The sequence below is a fragment of the Mauremys reevesii genome, linkage group 11 (assembly GCF_016161935.1).
Source record: "Mauremys reevesii isolate NIE-2019 linkage group 11, ASM1616193v1, whole genome shotgun sequence".
Taxonomy (NCBI): domain Eukaryota; kingdom Metazoa; phylum Chordata; order Testudines; family Geoemydidae; genus Mauremys; species Mauremys reevesii.
In genome coordinates this window covers 47,575,093-47,594,493 of record NC_052633.1, presented here as the reverse complement: position 1 = coordinate 47,594,493, position 19,401 = coordinate 47,575,093, and the positions used below count along the sequence as shown (strand labels likewise).

At 42.4% G+C, this 19,401-nt stretch overlaps 1 protein-coding gene and 1 long non-coding RNA gene across 3 annotated transcripts in view; one reads left to right on the top strand and one right to left on the bottom strand.

The window, feature by feature from the left end:
- Positions 1–19,401, top strand: part of LOC120374605 — an 84,185-nt gene that overhangs the window by 42,621 nt on the left and 22,163 nt on the right. The gene's annotated exons all lie outside the window — the stretch shown is intronic.
- LOC120374603 (cytohesin 1 interacting protein) overlaps positions 1–19,401 on the bottom strand; it is a 44,819-nt gene that overhangs the window by 13,787 nt on the left and 11,631 nt on the right. The window contains exons 1-3 of one of the 2 annotated variants that reach the window (XM_039494510.1): positions 11,683–11,910; positions 6,854–6,903; positions 6,390–6,444 (exon numbers count right to left, since the gene is read on the bottom strand). In XM_039494510.1, the coding sequence (XP_039350444.1) occupies positions 6,390–6,444; positions 6,854–6,903; positions 11,683–11,853 (276 nt within the window). In that variant the 5' untranslated portion in view covers positions 11,854–11,910. Of the gene's footprint in view, positions 1–6,389; positions 6,445–6,853; positions 6,904–11,682; positions 11,911–19,401 lie in introns of those variants that run through there. The other variant, XM_039494511.1, reaches the window with a different exon arrangement.

Sequence of the window (19,401 nt, the reverse complement as noted above, 5' to 3'; positions counted from 1 at the left end):
CCTGAAATCTAACCACCAGAGAGTGATCAAACTTGTAGATAAAGGGGACACCATTGTCATGGGTGGCGAATATAATAGGCCAGGGGAGGCTCTGCCATGGGTGTCAGATGCCCAGTTGCGGGGTTTTGAGGGGAAGTTTTTGCTTTATTATGCCCCATGCAGGTTCTGAGGCAGCTGAGGAGGTGGTATGTGCTATTCAGCTTCCTGGGTTCATCAGTAATCTCCCTGGACTCCCTCAACTGATGAACCCAGGAAGTTGAGTAGCAAATACCACCTCCTCAGCCACCCCGGAACCTGCATGGGGCATCTGAAAAGCTTCTTCAAATGACAATGAGACACATTTCCCTATGGCTGGGCTGGGGCTCCTCTGGGCAGGTGGAGGGGGCCTGGGGCACCTCCAGGCAGGTGGGGACGGAGGAAGGCTCAGGGCTTCGGCTGGCCCAGGACTCCTCCAGCCGAGGGGGAGGGCGCTCCAGCTTCTGGCCTATGTGAGGCTCCTCTGGCCAAGGGGAGCGGGCAGGATGGGGGCGTGCTCGATATTCCTCTGAGTGGGTCAGGGTCTCATGGCCCTGGCCACAGGGGAGGGGCAGGGGTCTCAGGAGTCTAGCTGCAGGGGGGAGGGTGCAGGCAGACATTAATTAGGCCAACTGACAACTCTCCAACATCACCTACTATAAAGATCTCAAAGAAGATCCCACACCACAATTTACCCAGGATATCATCAAATCCTTCCCCAAACAATTCCAAGAGTAACTCTACAAACTCATTCCCCACAAACTCATCCCAAGGGCCTCCTACATGCTTCCCAAGATACACAAACAAGGGAACACAGGCAGACTTATCCTCTCTGGCCACAGCACTCTTACTGAAGGAATATCAGGACTCATAGGAAACCATTCTCTAACCACTCACTACACAAAGGGCACAACTGACTTCCTTCACAAACTCTGCACCATTAACAACCTCCCTCAGAACATCATCCTCACCACCATGGATGTCACTTCCGTATACACCAACATGCCTCACAATGTCAGCATCATTGTCTGCCTCAAAATATTTACAAGATAATGGACTACCCTCAGATATCCACCCCAAAGACATCAGCAAACTCATCCATTTCATCCTCACCCTTAACTATTTTACATTCAACAACAAACACTTTGTCCAAACCATGGAAACAGCCAGGGGTACCAGGATGGTCCCCAATATGCCAACCTCTTCATGGGCCACTTTGAAGAAGAATTTTTGGACAAACAGCACAAAACCAGTGATATACCCGATATTTTCATCTTTTGTACAGACTGTTTAAACTCCCTCATAGATTTCCACCACAAATTCAACAACCACCATCCATCCACTAAACTCTCTCTGGAACACTCCCACTCTAACATCAACTTTCTGGACCACAACCAGCTTCAACAATGGAATCCTAGAGACAACCATATACAAGAAACCCACAGATCACCGCACCTACCTTCGTAGATCCAGTAACCACCTCAAACACACAAGAAATCTTATCTACAGCCAGGCACTCAGATACAACAAACTGTGCTCTGAGGAGAAAGCCCAGGATATATACCTTAACACATTTAAAACTGTCTTCACCAAACAAGGACACTTCACCAGACAAGTAGTTCACATCATGGAACAGGCCACCCAAATGTACCTGCTTCAATACAGAAATAAAACCCTCTCTGGCCAAATACCCTTAGTTGTCACCTGCCACCCTACGCTGGAACCCAACCGGGGTATCATGAAACAATTACAACCTATACACAATGGGGACCCCATCCTGAAAGAAATATTTCCTGATCTTCTACTTCTGGCCTTCAAACAACCCCCCAACCTCTCCAAGCTCATCATCAGAAGCAATTTCCCCACAGACCAGGACACACCAATTCAAAGCAGCACCAGACCCCGCCAGAACAACAAATGCAAAACCTGCAGACATATCTCCACTGCTGTGATGATCAACAGTCCCCACAACACAACTTTCAAGACCCCTGGGTCCTATCCATGCCTATCACAACATGTGGTGTGCCTCATCCAGTGCACTAAATGCATTAACAACAATGTGGATTAAACCAGACAATCAATACGCTCTCAAATGAACTCACCCAGAAAATAAAATGTAACACCCAACAAAGCGATCAGTCCTCATTTTCAAAGGAAACCTGCACAACACTTTCAAAAGATGAGCCTGGGAGCTTAAATTCATATCCTACTAGACAATAACAAACATGGACTGAACAGAGGCACTGGATTTGTGGCTTATTACAACAATCTGTAACCTACTAACCCCCTCTTTTTGTCCTATGACTCAGAGGTGTTAACGGGCCACTTTGTCTTGAATAGTCCCTTACAATATGTGCTAACTCCTTATGCTAAACAATGTGTTCCACTTTGCATTTAGCTGTCACAGACAGTGCTTAATTTGTAATGAAATTAGGTACTAAGGCTTAAGCATTTTTTTTTTACATTCATAACTGATGCAGCAAACCCAGAGGTGCTGGGGTTATGAACTGCCAAGTCTAGAGGTTCTGGAGCTCAGTCCTGGCAAGCCCTGGCACAAAGTAAGCACTGCACTCAGTCTCAGAGTACCTTTCTCACAGGGCCGGCTCCAGACCCCAGCGCGCCAAGCGTGCGCTTGGGGCGGCATTTTGCCGGCAGGGTGGCAGGCGGCTCCGGCAGACCTCCCGCAGGCATGCCTGTGGAAGCTCCACCGGAGCCGCGGGACCAGCAAACCTCCCGCAGGCATGACGGCGGAGGGTCAGTTGGTCCCGCGGCTCCGGTGGACCTCCCGCAGGCATGCCTGTGGAAGCTCCACCGGAGCCGCGGGACCAGCAGACCCTCCGCAGACACGTCTGCAAGAGGTCCCCTGGACCCGCGGGACCGGCGACTGGCAGCGCGCCCCCTGCGGCATGCCGCCCTGCTTGGGGCGGCCAGATTCCTAGAGCCGCCCCTGCTTTCTCAGACCTGAAGAGGAGCTCTGTGTGGCTTGAAAGCTTGTCTCCCTCATCAATAGAAGTTGGTCCAATAAAAGATATTACCTCACCCACCTTGTCTCTCTAATAGTGAAACTAAGACAGCCAAAACCCACACAATTCTGAGTTTCGTTACAACCCTAAAATCCTCGGCAGGTTCACAAATCTTTCTAATCACAACATGGATCAAATGGTGAGCACACCTGGCATGAGTTTCTAGCAAACCTGGGCTGATTTACTTATTCACAAAGAAACTATGCAATTCAGTGATTTCAACATTAGGCACAACTTAATGCTTTCAGCTAAATCCCATATTCTAAGTGAAACTCAGGGGTTTCAGAATCACACCAGTATATGCCATTTAACATTGTCCTACCAGACTGAAAGTTTATACCAGCCTGAGTAATATTATCTAGCTATTTAGGCCTCAAACTTGCGCACCCATGTATGTACATTAGTAACTTTTTAGACACATGCATGGTCCCATTACAACAGTTCTGATTGCCGTAATCGGATTACAACAGACTGAGGCCATAAATGGGAAGTACTGGTAGAATTGTTCAAATGGGCAGAAACTTTCAAATGCAAAACTTTCACTGTAATTCTCATAAACCACCTGCAAATGGTAGCATAGAGATTCATACAGTCCTATTCGGGGGTGCCTAAACTCATACTGTAATATTGAAATAATCACATCTACACAATGTAAAGCCTTTAGGCCAGATTTTTTTTAAAAAAGATGCTTAGGTGTTGCTCCAGTCAGCATTGCAAAGCCTAAGAATATGTCCACACTGTAGATGGAGATGTCATTTCCAGTTCAGGCAGAAAAACCCATGCTAGCTCTAATCAAGCTATCGCACTAAAAGCGTAGCTGCAGTGGCAGGATGGACAAGCCACCCTGAGTACAATCCCATCTGACACCCTGGATATGTACTCAGGGCCGCTAGTCTACCCTGCGGCTCATGCCACCACAGCTACACTTTTATGCATGCTAGTTTGATCAGAGCTAGTTCTAGCAAGGGTGTGTCTACCCGAGCTGGAAGTTACACCTTCAGCTCAAGTTCAGACATACCCTAGCTGACATAGGAGCAGGGGTGCTGGGACAGTGGGGGGACGGAGAGGAGCGAGCGTGGGGTGGGGCCTCGGGGGAAGGGGCAGCATAGGGGAGGGCCACAGTTCGGGTGCCAGTGGTCCCCCCACACACACTTGTAGGGAGCTTCCACCGCCGCTGCTTAGGAGCCTAAGTCTTGTGCGCAGAAGTGATTTAGGCTTTTAGGAGCCTATGTGTTACTGAAAGTCAATAGGATTTAGGCTTCCTAAGAACTTAAATCAATTCTGAAAATGGGACTTAGGTGGTGCAATGGCAAGTGGAGTAACACCTAAATACCTTCAAAATTTGGAGCTAAATCAACCTGTTTCAGTACCAAACAGATACTGGCTTTTTATAGACCAGGCTAGCAAGTGAGAGGCTCACAGACAATGTACATTCAGGAAGATATGCCAAGAATATCTATTTTTAATCTGAATGCCACAAATAATGAAAATCTGCCCTGTCAATTCATACAAAAGCACAGTAATTGACTCAATTATCTTCACTTCTAAAAGCTCTCCACTATTCCTGACCTGAATACTTACACACTCATTAGTCACAGAACTAAATCAGAAAAAGTTATGCTTCTCCTAATACACTAATTTGGCTGAAAAATTATTTATTCTCTGTGCATAAATATTGGAAATGCTTCAAAGATGTACAACAACAGCACTGTAAATAAATGGGTGGTTTCATTCCTATGTATTGCAAGTGGGGAACCAGATCCTAAATGCCTGATGCTTCCTTGAGAACATTTCTAATTTTATTATTTATATAGTCTGCTAAATATCTATCTTATTTATCTCACATCGTTAACATCAGTGATCTATTTTAAAGCTACAACCATGCCACCCACAGTAATTATGCAAAATGATAAATGGACGCAGATAAAGACTACCAGTATATAAACAAATACTGTACAAATGTGTGTGTATATAGATTAGAAATACAGTATGAGGAGGTGTTCTATAATACTTGTATTAGACAACTGCTTTGAAAACTGCATCAGTTTTGTTTTTCTAGTGATCCAGGTCAAAGTATTAAAGTAGTCTGCTGAAAGAGGAATAGCAAAGATTTATATCTCCCAAAATATATAAGAAATCTGCAAAGGCCTGCTCCTGTAATCCTAGATTACCTCTGTGAGTAAAGGTTACAGGAACAAGCTCTTGACTTATTATGAACCATAAGTAATTTTATTTTATTTATATTATTTGATGTGTTTATATTGACTCTTGTCTGTGTCTCTTTGTCTCCCTCTATACATATAAACAAAGAGAGAGAGAAAGAAAAAGAAAGATACACACATGCATACATTACAAATATATATATACACACACACACCATACATACACACACACACAGTTATTTTTAAGTAAATTGCATGAAAAGTAAAATAGTTGAACTTAGTATGCTCATTATTATTATTTAAAAAATTCTTAATGTAGTTCCTCTGGACACTTACTTCCAAAAATATATCTACTTAAAGTTTAAAAAGAGATTTTAAAAAGATAGTACAGTGTTTTCAGAAGAGAGCATGTGTGTGTTATTTTCCCATAATGGATCAAATATCTATATTCTATACTTGTTCTTTACCACTTCCAAGTTTGCACTGGGCTCTGTATAAAGGACGTTTTGCTGTTTCCCCTCAATGTCCATGAGGAAATCCCATACAAGTTAGATACACACATTGAGGCTATAGAGACGTGATCCCTGAGTTGGATAACGTAAGTGTCTAGAATACTTATATAGGGGCGTTAATCTAAAGCACTTTAAAACTATTAATTCTCACATCTCCGCTATGAGGCAGGTAAGCACCATCATTACCTATTTTTCAGATGGGTAAACTTAGGCCAACATAAGTTATATGACTTGTCTAAAGTTACTCAAGAAGTTAGCGACAGGGGTGGGAATTGATATCAGGAGTCCTCTTGCTTTCTAGCCCTCTATTCTAATCAGCTGATGACACCCCCTGCTTTTGGCAACAAGAAGCATATTGTGAATTCAGAAGGAGGATTAAAATAACCATGTCATGGAATAGGAAGAGCCATGAAAGTTGAGGGTAGCTGGATCTAGAGTTTTGTTTTGGCCCATAATAAAGATAGGGCCACCTGCAAATTTGGGATCTGGATTCAGATCTGAATCTCTCTGAAGTTCAGGTGTAATGGCTGGTGATCAGAAGATTTGGTCTGTGTCCTCTATTTGCAAACCCTTTGAAATCCATCACATTCCGGGTCCATCACTTCAATTCATCATGAACACAGACCTATCATAGTCAGTGAATTAGATAATCTATATTCACAGTGCTGAAGTCTCACCTCAATTTCAAATCCAAATGTTTCATTATCTTCTTTGACAATAGCAAGAAGTCGTCTGTAAGAAAAATACATAAATCTGCATATAAAGAACACAGCACCCCATTTGGAGGGTTTATTTATTACTAAGAAATGCAAAATGATGCTATTTATCCAACTGTGACATATCAGCCCTATCAACAGTCTGGATTCATGGCATGCACGTTTACAGACAGTCATAACTCTTAGGAGCCCTTCCTCTCAATATTCAAATTACTTTTTAAACCCACCTGTTCTACACTGCTTGTGTATGAATGAACCACCATTCTCTGCCTGGTATCTGTGCTGTACCTACTCTTGCTGTTAGATTGTAAGCTCTTCAGGGAATGGCTTTTATTTCATTTTCTGTTTTATATTTTTACTATCCATACATCTATAGCACAATACAAATCAGAGCAAGTATTACAGTAAAAAGCAAATCTCTTTACCTTTGTGGCCCAGAAGAGTCACCTAAGGAACTTGATCTGGTTAAAGCAAGCTGGAAACAGAAATAAAATTTGCCATTGTCAATATGTTCATACATTTAACTTTACGTATACAGTGAATAAAAATCAACAAGTTAATAGAAAAACTACACCCAGTACCCTACAGGAGGACAGAAGGTGTTACTGCTGCCTAACCTCCCTTGGTGTTCCCCCTGGTGAAGGAGCAGGTGCAGAGTGCTTAGGGGATGTGCTGAATCAGAGCATCTCACATCCACTCTCTCCAGCCATTCCTGGCCACTTTGGGGATAGCATTGGCTGCACGCAAGTCCCTCACTAGAGGGGAGACTTTGTAGCCACTTTGCAACCTCTCCCCAGCAGTTTTCATCTTGTGGGTGCTGTACCTTAGGTAATGCCTAAAAAAACAATATAAGCCTGAGATGAATCTAGTCCTAAACTATATTGGGTAAGGGAAGACCATAACAGAGAGGTCCCATTCAAGGCCTTGGTACCACCATCCAATGGTTGGCACTTGGGTGGTCTGTTCATCATGCATGAATTCAACAGCAAGGTTCAGTATTCTCCATAGATCTGCTATAAACAAAATCTCTCAGATCTTCCATACCATTCCCAGTCTCTGTTTCATTTCCAAATGGAATGATGAGGGAAGAGACATGTCTCTGGGAAGTTTGGTAGATTGCATAGTGCTGTACCAGTCAATAACAAAGGCACTTCTGACACTACATCCCTCAGTAATAAACACACAGTGGCAAGTAGGAGCGGGTCAGACAGAAGAGATTTCATTTTGTTAAGCTGTCTCTAGGTCCATAGCGATGGCGCTGAATGACAGAAAGGTAAACTATAAACAAACTGGATTTAATTTGAAATAAACGTTTTAATTAAAACAGTAAATCTGATCAACCTGATGAAAATGACAACTGTAGACCTTCAGTTTTAGAAGCTAAATATAAAGATTGCAAACAAATTTCCATTCCTCTTCATATCCATCTTTTTAAAGCTGGCTGGCTAATTCTAATTAATAACCGTCAGTATATAAACCTATCTGCTTTCTAGGGCTGACTTACAATTTCATGTGTAACACTCAGTGCTTTTACAGGTCATTCATCATACATTGTTTCAGTATTGTTATGATACAGAAAGTCATCAGTAGGAGCAACATTTCCAAATGGGTGTGAAAGTCACTTAATATGGTCTTTCCAGACTCTTTAATACAAAGTGGAAATACTGCAGTTTCTGAATCTACCATGTGAAAACATTTTGGATGTGATATACCATTATGTGACTCCAGTGTTATGCCACTGTAAAATCTGCAATAGTCCTCCACTGGAAAACTGCAATGAATCAAGCCTTATTTGAAAAACTCTCCAATATCTGTATAGCCAAATGTCAGGCATGATCCTGCTGCTAATAGGATAAAGATGAAACCCATTGATATATTGTGTTACCACTGGCCAATAGAAGTATTAAATAACTCACAGCACACTTTTGTACTGGGAATGGCCACCTAGGACCTTTGTGATCAGCTTTCAAAAGCTCAGAAACAGGTGCCTCAAAACCAAAGCCCTGGAGAGGTATGTAACTTGGTTAAGCGATGACTAGGATATCTGCTGAAGAGTTTGAAGGCTGTAAACATAATGGAAGGGGTTGTTTAGGGTAATGAAAGCAGTTGTAATTAAGAGTAATGGGCTGAGACTATGAAGAGGGAAAATTTAAGCTGAATAATAAGAAAATCTTTTTGAGAGTGAGACTGGTTCGACTGTGGATTCCACCCCACAATTGAAGTGCTGGGAGTTTAATTGCTTGGGACATTTTAAAAACTGGAAAGGACAATAGGTCGTACTCTGTAGGGGGAAACCCTGCGCTGGTCGAGTAGCTGAAGTGTTTCCTGTGATTCTAGAACCTATTTTGCATAATGTAGGAATGCCATGTGACAGTATTTTGTGGAACTTTCAGATAGGAGGAATGACACTTAATGTTCACTGATATCAGGGCTTTGGAGCAGAGCCCGGAGCAGCTCTGGAGCAGTAGAGCTGCAGGTTTTTGCCTGGAGCTGGAGCGGAGCCAGAGCATAGCTCCAAAGCCCTGACTGATATTGTGGAAACTATACTGCTGTGCACTGTGGAAAATGTACAACCTGATCAAAGTCTGAGCTGTGCAGGTCTGAACACCTGCTCTCTGCAATCAGGCACAGCCTAGCCTACACATGGCCAGAATCCACAGGCCCCAGACATGCTATCTTACTAGGGGACTGTAGGTGTATCACAAATGCATTATTGGGAGTGACGTTGGGAGGCATATAATGTACATGAATCATGCAGCGTGTTTTTCAAAACATTTGGGAACCCTTCCAAATGCAGTCTGAAATATGTGGAGCTCCAAGGCCAGTAAAGGGCATCGGCAAGGCTGGTTCTAGGGGCAGGAGAGCAAGGCAGGTGTCTTCCAGGGCATGCTGAACTGCTGTGCCGCTCAGTTCTTATTTTCCTTTTCCTCCAAGGGTGGCAGGTGCTAAAAATATTTTCCATCCTGTTCAGCAAAATGGGTAGGGCTGCTCCTGGGTGTAGGTAGTTCTAATCAGAGTTAATATTTTTATCGTGCCAACAGTGTATTTTAATAGCACGAATACTTTTTACACCTCTCTGGCACCTTCCAGCAAAGGACTTGAAAGCATTTTACAAACATTAATACTTAACACCCTATGAAAAGAAGAAGAGCTCTGTGTAAGCTCAAAAGTGTCTCTCTCTCACCAACACAAGTTGGTCCAGTACAAGATATTACATTACCCACCATATCTCACCCCATGAGAAACTCAAGTAGAATGATCCCTGTTTTATAAATGGGGAAACTGAGGCAAAGATAATTAATTGACCAAGATCACACAAGAACCAGCAGTAGGATTCGAATCTTTCTGACTCCCACTCTTGTGCCTTTACCACAAAGCCACTCTTATCTCTGCCAGCATTCATCCACGAGTAGCCAAATGGGCCTATTACCGTCTCTACTGACACCAATGAGAAATAGAGATACACCAAAAGAACAGACCACCTGGGTTGGGATTCAGAGACCACAGTTTTGGCCTAACTCTGCTCCCATTGAAGTCAATTTTCCATCATCTTCAATTGAAGTAGGATTAGGCCAATGCTGAGCACTTTTGAAAACCCCACAGTAGGAGTATTGCATCTACACAGCGGTACTTCCAGGAGTGCTGTGATAGCAAAGGAAATGCTGATTTGCTAATGCTAATTCCAGCATTTCTAAAGGCAGATCTAGGTTTCACCAGGAGTTATTGGGGTGACTAAATCCCCATGTGTGAACAAGTATAGGAGTGCCCGTGTGACACCGCTCATCGTTACAGGAATACTCTTATCTCCATGCATAGTGGAGTCCAACAGCATACACACATTCACGATGCCAGAAAACCACAACTTGATATTTCAGTCAAATAGAAAAGTATTTAAGAAATCAGGAAGGATTCTGAAAAGGCTAACATTAATTTTAAGCAAAGATTCTTGCCAAAATGTAAATTACAAATGAGGAACTACTGGCCTGTATCACAAAAATGTCTATGGACTGCAAGCTAACATAATAAAACATATGACAGACTTCAGAGGGATAAAACTGTGCCTCATCATAAAACAACCATCTCTGTCCAAATCTTATTTCAGAAACATGTATTTGTTTTTGGGGAGGAGTGTTAGATGTAGGTTGGGGAGGAGTGTTAGATGCAGGTTGTTTGTGAGAGTTAAATAGGCACATCAGTTTAAACTGATCTACTTCTCTAAAGTATCCATCTTCTTTGCATAGGGTGGTTCTCATAGCAAATACATGTGTTGCAATTTATTTTTAACAAACATGGTCACGTCACAATCGTTACTGTAGATGTTATCTCTAAATCAGTCATGATTGCAACAGAAAACCATAGAAAACTGTGCCTATCACAAGAAGTTGTAACTTAACAAAGAATCAACAGCATTCCACAGAAATTCATTAATCTGTTTAGTTCGGGCTCTGCTTTATCTTCTCCAGGATTGTACAAAGAGAAGGATTAAGTGCACTTATATTGTTATACAAAGTGAATGCTTAAGTGCACAATCAGTATGTACATATTCTTTGATAATTTGTGTTAATATGTTTTACGTACTTTCAATTTAGACTGCTTTACATTAGATTGTTAGATATATCCTAAAAGTGCTTATTTGCCAATTCACAGCATTAGCAAGAATAGAAACGGGCTTTCTTAAAAGCCAATTTCAAAGAGAAATCTGTCATGCTCTGAAAGAAAAAGAAAGAATACTGTATTGCGAAACAATTCAAATAAGAATCACTTCTAGCAAAATACTTCAAACCAGATGGACACAACTAATGAGAGGTGCTTTCAATCATAGATTTAGAAGGCAGTTCATGAGGGAACCAAAAGCCCAAATACCGGAGCAAAGTAAATTAAATGATCAGAAAAACCCAGAAATCAAGAGAGTTTTCTCAACACAGCTGTAAACAGAACAAACCCTGATGCAGCACAGCTAGTGACTTAGCTGCAAAAGAACTTTATGTTCCGAGTTGCCCTAGAAACTTACCATATTAGTGTTTTGTTTTAAAGGTTTAAATCACATTCCAAGAAAACAAATTCCCCCTGGTGTAATTCCACTGACTGTATTAAAGTTAAACCAAGGTAGAATGTGGCCTGCTACATTCTACAACAAACCATTAAAAATCACATGTTGATACCCTTAGAAATTAAAAAAGAAACCACATAGAAAAACAAGTTATCTGTCCTGCAAAAATTGGACCTTCCACAATGTCAAAAACTGAAAACGTACCTGTTTGCGTCCCCTTGGTAACGTCCCCACTGTGTTTGCCAGACTCTGAATTCTTCTATTATCCATCTGGGGACTGCACATTGGATCTAAGTAAGGTGTGTAACTTGGACTAACACAGTAGCCCACAAAATTGGCATTGCGGTTTTGCTGAATGAGCTTTCTTAAGGACATGTTGGACGAAGGGCACTTAGACTGGCATTGCTAAAGAACATTGCTTGGCTGAGGAAACTAAAACTATAACCTCCTCTGCAAGCAATCAAAAGTAGCAAACAGAAAGAGCCCATGTGACTTGTGGTTTAGGTGCATGTTACATAAATCACTTCTCGCAGATCGCCAACATTACTCAATGGTGTTTTTAAGCTCATGGGAGAGCTAGGAGATGCATTTTGCAATTAAAGAAATCTGCTTGTTTTTCCACTCCTGGATACAAGCAGAACTCACATCATGCAGTTTTTATGTTCTATGATGGTTTGTGTTTAAAAGACCATCTTGCTTTAAAAATGTCCCTGAATTTGACATATTCATTCTTACATTTGCTCCATGTCCCTTCATATCCCTCAAATTATCATTGACATAACAAAAATTAATGTTTTTGCAAATAATGACTTTGGTGAAGAGTTAGGGACATCAGAAAGAATTAAAAGGACTTCTCAGAAAGTATTCACTGCAAGAAAGCACTATTCCTGCACAGTGGTGCTCTTAAAAGAGAAACTGCATTTTTCTGTTAATTATCAATTCTGTTCCAAAAAGAAAAATGTATGTCATTCCAGGCAAGCAGGAAGGCGATACCAGGCAACCCATAGACAGAGCCATGAGGGGAGGAGGAGCATGCCAGTCAGTTCACAGTCAGAGAGGGCCATGGCATGAGGATAAAGTTAGGTATTTCACAGCTGATGGTCAGTTTGCTGGTAGGTGGGGCCTGAGAAGGATGGTGACACCAGGCAAGCCACAGACAGACAAGGAAGTCAGAAAACTGTCCCCTCCCAATTGGTCCCCCAGCAAGTGGGCTCAAATGGGTATCAGCTACAGTGCTACCTAAAGGCACTCCAAGGTCCTAGAGGCAGGGGTGCTGGAACAATTTGTATAGTGGGGGTCCAATCTATAAACCCTGTATATTATGGAAACCACTTCAAGCCATAGGGCGTTACAGCAACCCCAACACCCCTAGTTTCAGCACCTCTGAGGAGGCTCTACCACACACATCACCCATCAGTCTGTCACTACACACACTGCATACTCACAAGATATTGAGCACCACATTGCAAACAATGGCTCAGACTCTCTCCCCGGATCAGACTCCGTTATACCTCTCTCATGATACAAAAGGGCATGATACAGGTTGTATGTGGCCAAATAGAGAGGATTTCTCACCTAGTGTAAAGTCAGAGCAGGACTGGGACCACATTCACTTTTACATAGGCCTAGGCCGCCACACAGATGGTTGATTTTTGTAAATATCCATAGCTTGAAGATGGAATTTTATAACTGGTTCCTTTTCCTTGCACATTTTTGCTGGTATTGTTTCCACTTGCTGCTGGGACATGCGAATGGGTCACAGTTGGTTGGGGTTGTTTTGTTTTGGGGTTTTTTATTCTCTTTGTTTTTTGTTTGTTTGGTTTTTTTAAACTTCCTAGTGCAGCCTCTTCACTGCTTGGTTCTCAAAATATTTTATTTATGGGGGAAACAAAGAAGTCCATAGACCACAATTTCAGAAGTACGTCACAAATAGAAAAGGGGCAAATGACATTTCATAAACCCAAATTTGAGAGAGCCCAGCTACCAATTAGCTACAGTTAAACAGTTCAAGAAGAGAAAGGGGATAGAATACAGGAACTTTCCAAACAACACATACACACACACACACACATATATATATAAAATCAGCTCTTTGTGTTTCTTATAGGTCCTGTATAAAAGTTGACATTAACACTTTCAGACATCAACAAAGCAGAAAGATGGAGTGTGAAGATGTCAATACAAGTATAATACAAGCCTGAGATGCTTGTCAGATCCACCAGCCTTACCTCCTTTGAACCTAACAGCCAAAAACATGTGAGAGAGAAAACAAGGAATTACCTATGCTTCACCAGAGTTCTGAAGCTGATTAATGCAAGAAATCCTGTCTAGCCTGCCAACCCAGAACTGTTGCTCTGCCAAGAATGCCATTTTCTGATGGCCAAAACCAGCCTTTGGGGGAGTCTAAATGGTCTGATGGAAGTTCTCTGAAATTCACTTTTTGTTCAATGTATGAAGATGAACACTTGAGACTCATGGATGAGTGTGAAACAAACATTAAAGTCATCAGGATTTGTCATCTATGGTGGTTAATACTAGCAGGTTCTTGAGATCTTGAACAGAAGATTTAGGGCTTCAGACTATCACAGAATCTCAGAAGTTACATTATTTTTTCTCAACACGTCCTTCCTATGTACCTTTAAAAAACTACCTGTGTCTTGAATTCCCAACCACCAAAAGGAAATTCCAGCACATAAAATCACGGGGTCATGGATCACACAGAATATGGATAGTGGTGAGCTAAGTACAAGAAGGGTTAGAGAACTCTGCCAAAACTTCAGACTAGGGCAGAAGTTACAGATTCTAATTCTTCATCTTCTGCTAGCCACATGGATTTTCAGTGCATTCTTTTTAGTATCCATGTTATGCAGGGTGGAATCTGATACAACGTTTGATTTAGATCTGGTTTGTACTTCCCTTTTATTTGTTTGGTTTTAGTAAAACGCCCTGGGGGAGAGAGTGGAGTGAGAGTGGAATCTCTCAAAAAGATTACTGGCTCTAAATGATGCATTGAGGAGGACACAGCAGCCATATATTCATTTTAAAGCAGAGATCTGATCCCTTTATCACCCTGAAAATTAGAAAGACAAAACAGAAGCTTTAAGTCAGTAAAAACGTATTTGGGAAGTGGTGAATGGGGGCCCCCCTTTCAAAAATATAAAGCAAGTAGAATGTAATTGCTAGCACAATTCATTTTCTTAGCTGCTGTTAATCTCTTTTCAGCTGTAGTAAGTCCATTTTCCCCCTATCTGATCTGAACTCAGCTGTTTCCAGTGTCTAGCTCAAAAGGAGATTTGCCTTAGCTCTGGTTTCCTGTACAACTGTGAATCAACTGACAACCGGCCACAAGCACTAGAGTGTGAAGAGCAGTAAAGCCGCCTTCAAGATGTTCTTTGCACTGCAGCACATATGTGAATTCTGCAAGCTACTCTAACATAGTGGTTCCCAACCTGTGGTCTGCGGACCCTCCAGGAGTCCACGGACTGTATCTAAGGGGTCCGTGAAAGACAGACTGAAAACTGACTGAACAGAATTCAACTCTACAGACAATAGATTTTCAAAGGGCTCCGCACCTCCATTTGAAATTTTGTAGGGGTCTGCAAATGAAAAAAGGTTGAGAACCACTGCTCTACTGGATAGCCAGGGAAACATCTACTTCACATAATCCCTAGAGTTGCTAGGGAATACTCTTATTCTATTTTTAAAAAAAATAATATAGGGCCTGATCTTGCATTCCTTCTCAAGAAAAATTCCCGGTGACTTCAGGGCAAACCCACAGTGTTCTGCAATAGTAGTACAAAACATGGCAGGTTACAAGTGTGTTGTTATATGCTTTTGGACAATTACTGTATTGTTTTAAAAGTTTGCAGCAATGTAGAGCACACAATCTTTTATGCTAGGAAGGAAACCTCGAATGACTTGAAGTATGATCTGAACTACCTAGCATTCATTTTATATACTGAAGAGATTTGAAGCCTCATCCAGCCATTTCCCAGACATTATTCTAAAGTCCTTCACATTCACAAATCCTTTCCTGTGGTGCTTGTATACTGGTGCTGTTCAAAATGAATACCAGCAATGGCAAGTTTCAGTAGCACAAAAAGTTTTTGAAAGGCAGGTGGTCAAATCACCAAAACCAAAAAAAGTCACAAAAATGTAAAATCAGATTTAAGACCGATAGGAATTTCCAGACTGGCAAAATTACCAATGGGCTACAAGTGGCCACTTCTTGATGCTTTGGAGAAAGGTGCCAGAATCCTCACAAATTGACTTGTTTATTTAAACCAGTGTAACATTTCTAAAAGGGTGAAATTTCCTAAGCATTGATAGTCTACACAAGACTTTCCACACCATTAAAGTCCCATGCAGGGTCTGCATAGCAGCTGCCTACATGCCATGGAAGAGGTCTTTATGCTGGCTCCAAATACTACCCCAAATTTGTTTTTAAATGGTGATATTATCAGCATTATCGTGATATTTGCTGCTATCATATTGTTCACTCTGCTTGTGTTATACGCCTTCCCCCATTCTGTGTCCATCTGCTACTCTGTGTTTATATGGTGCCTAGTACAGTGAAGTCTGGATCTTGGTTGGTCCCTAGCACTGCCAAAATAAACATAAAAATAATGATAATGAATCTGCTCTTGACCCAGATTCTCCACACAGGCCCTGATGTTCCAACCGCTAGGTTAAAACAATGACCATGGAATAACTGTACTGTAGTACCATGGACTGCCCATGAGTTGGGGGTTGAATTCCATCATCCAAATCCAATGTCTTTTACAGTCACTGAAGTTTTCCACAGACTTTCCCAGGCCTTAAGTTTCCTGCACAAGCTCAGATGCTGGATCTGCACAGTGGTGAAATCCCACCAATTACTTGTGGGGGGGTGTTTTGTTTTTTAATTAGTTTCACAAAATTTTGCCCAAGTTTGCAGTTTTAATTCAGAAAAATGTGTAAAGCAAATCAGATATTCCCCAGGTACACGATACAGCTCATCTGTTTCAGCCATTTCTTCTCTGTCTTCTACAAGTTCCTGCTCTCTCAGCATTACCAAAGGGTGACTATGTGTCACAGAAACCCTACCCACAGATTTAAGTTTCTTCATGATGTTCTAACCTTGGCGTTGATGCGGTTATTTTCTTGTACTTGGCACAGATGGAGTCTTTTCCCTTTATGTATAATGTGGATAGAGGTGGGCCCAAATCATAGCCCAGAGCAGAACACAGAACTTTGGTGGGATTACAAGCTGGATCCGGATTGGATTGAGCTTTGTAGCTAACCCTTATCTCCATAATGGGCCATACTGACTCCTGGCTCTAAAAGAACCAGACCCAGATAACTACTACTCCATTCTCCCATCCATTGTCTGGCTCATATATTTAGATTGACAGCTCTTTGGGACATGGACTGTTTCTTACTTGCACAGTGACTAGAACAATGGTACCTTAATTTTGTTTAGAGCTGCCAGGCTCTACCATAATACCTACTACTCAGTAGTGTTGTGGTAAAAGAAGCAGCAAGTAAATTAACCTAACCTAAACACCACATTCGCCAAATGAGAACTGGGTAAACTCCATTTACCTAGGTTTACCCTTGATACACTACTGCTACTAATAACACAGAAGAAAACCAGGCTACAATTTTTCCATTCAGGACCATTGCTGTTCCCCTCCAGATTTAAATAGAGGGGATTCAGCCATCAATCACAATAACTACATCCTGGTATACCTTAGGCCCCACCCCTGCAACCCTTGGATCAATGGGACTACTACCATAGTGAAGTTAAATGTGTGTGCAAGTGTTTGTAGGAATGGAACCTTCAAGACCATCTCTCCACTTTCCCAGGAGTAGTGCCAGGGATTACAGGTTTGGGTTATCTGAATATGCTACGGTGAATAAAAAGAAAAGCAAACACTAGATTTTAATTGGAAGAAACACCCCTAAAAATTGTACAGGCATCTCATATACTTGAGGGCAATGTCTACAAAGAATTTATTCCACCTAAATTATCTTCCAGTTGCAGAAGATCCAGACAAATCTTAAAGAATGGAATACATCCCCTCCTCAATTAAAGGATGTAACTATGCCAGAAAAAAAAAACGATTTGTATTTTTATTTCTTGTAATCCAAATCATTCACATCAGGCTTTTTTCATGCAGCTAAATTCTCTTTGCAAACAAGCCCCATGGAATGCAGAAAACTGAGAATTTACAAATCAGTCTCCTAGTTCCATCAATATCCCCAGAGGGTGAACATTAGAACCATTGCATGCTGTAATCTGCTTAGCAAGACCAAAATGTAAACATTCTGGCAAATCAGACCAGGAGGGATGATGAAGAAAAGAACCGACCTGAACTACAATTTTAACTGCCCAGTATATGAGTTCCCAAGAAGTAGACTGACTGAATACCCAACATATGATAAAACTGCTCTTCGCATCATCGGCGATCCCTCGAGGTCGAGGATGATCTCTTTCATGGGTTTTATTTTTCATGGGTCCTTTGGTGACTGAGGAGTCCGATCCTTGAGCCACAAGCTCATTGGCAGACATTGCAGGTGGTGTTGGAAGACCAGGTTGGGCCATGATTGTTGTGTGACAGTCTGTCCTTTCTTTTCTGGCATTTTTCTGTGACCGGGCAAGGCCATTTGAGGCGGTTTTCCTCAAAAGTGGACATTTCTTCTCTGACAAATCTTCGCCAGTTATCCCTATCCTGGGCTGCTGTCTCCCAGTGTGTGGTGTCAATGCCACATCTCTTGATGTTTATCTTGAGGGTGTCTTTAAAGCTTTTCTTTTGGTGTCCCTGTTTCTTTTCTCCTTTGGTGAGTTGGAAGTACATCAGGCATGCGCACACAATGCCCACTACACCTCTACTGGTGCTGGATAATCAAGGCTTCAACACTGAAGAGGTTGGCCTCTGTGAGGAAACTGATATTAGTGCCACTTTATATTGAGGATCTTCCAAAGAAAGTGCTGGTGCTGGCATTCCAGGTGTCTTCTATAGGTCTTAGCCAGGGGCGGCTCTAGACACACCGCGCGCCAGCAGCAGGCGGGGCGGCTTCCGCGCCGGGGCGGCATTTGGCTCGGGGGGGGCCGCGCCCGCCTGCCAGGTCCACGGGAGCCGGGGGGACGACGACCTGCCGCGCAGGCATGCGCGCGGTCCCATCCCCCCCCGCCTCGGTTGAGCTCCGCGAGCATGAGCGTCTGCAGGTCCGCGTCCCGCGCTCGCCGGGGCTCCGGCAGGCCAGCCATGCGGTGGGAGCTCAGAGAGAGCGGAGAAGAGAAGAGAGACGGGACCGGGAAGGAGCGGCGGCGCTCGCGCTCCTGCTGATTTCCCCAGCCGCCCCCCCTGGTCTTAGCATGGTATTAATAGTTCAGATTAGAGAGATTCTAGCAGTTTAACAAATCAGTCCTTTTAGTGCTCAGTCCTTGTCAGTGGACCAACAAAAATCAATGATAGGATGGAGCTGAATGAATGCTGTTCTCTCAGTAGTGCTGGATTCTACAGTTCTCTAGACTGTAACATCTTTAGGGCAGGGACTCTCTTTTTGTTGTGTTTGTACAGCACCTAACACAATTGGGTCCTGATCTGTGACAGGGCTTCTATATGTTATCTTAATACAAGCAGTAAATGGAAAAACACTGAAAAAGAACCAGTCAAAAACTAGTGGAACTATAGGTCCATGAATGGCAGCAAACTGATCTAACTAACAAACCCTGATTAGAGTACAAATATTTCATTCAGTTTAAAACCTATTCCATAATTTAGCTGGTAATATTCTAACGCAGACATGACCTTTCCCTGACTAGACTCTGAAAACAAGATGGAGACAAAGGATACCTTTGTAGTTAAGATATAGCACTAGAATGCAGAAGGAGCTGAGGTCTGCTCCTGGCTCTGCCACAGTTTTCCTATGCAACCT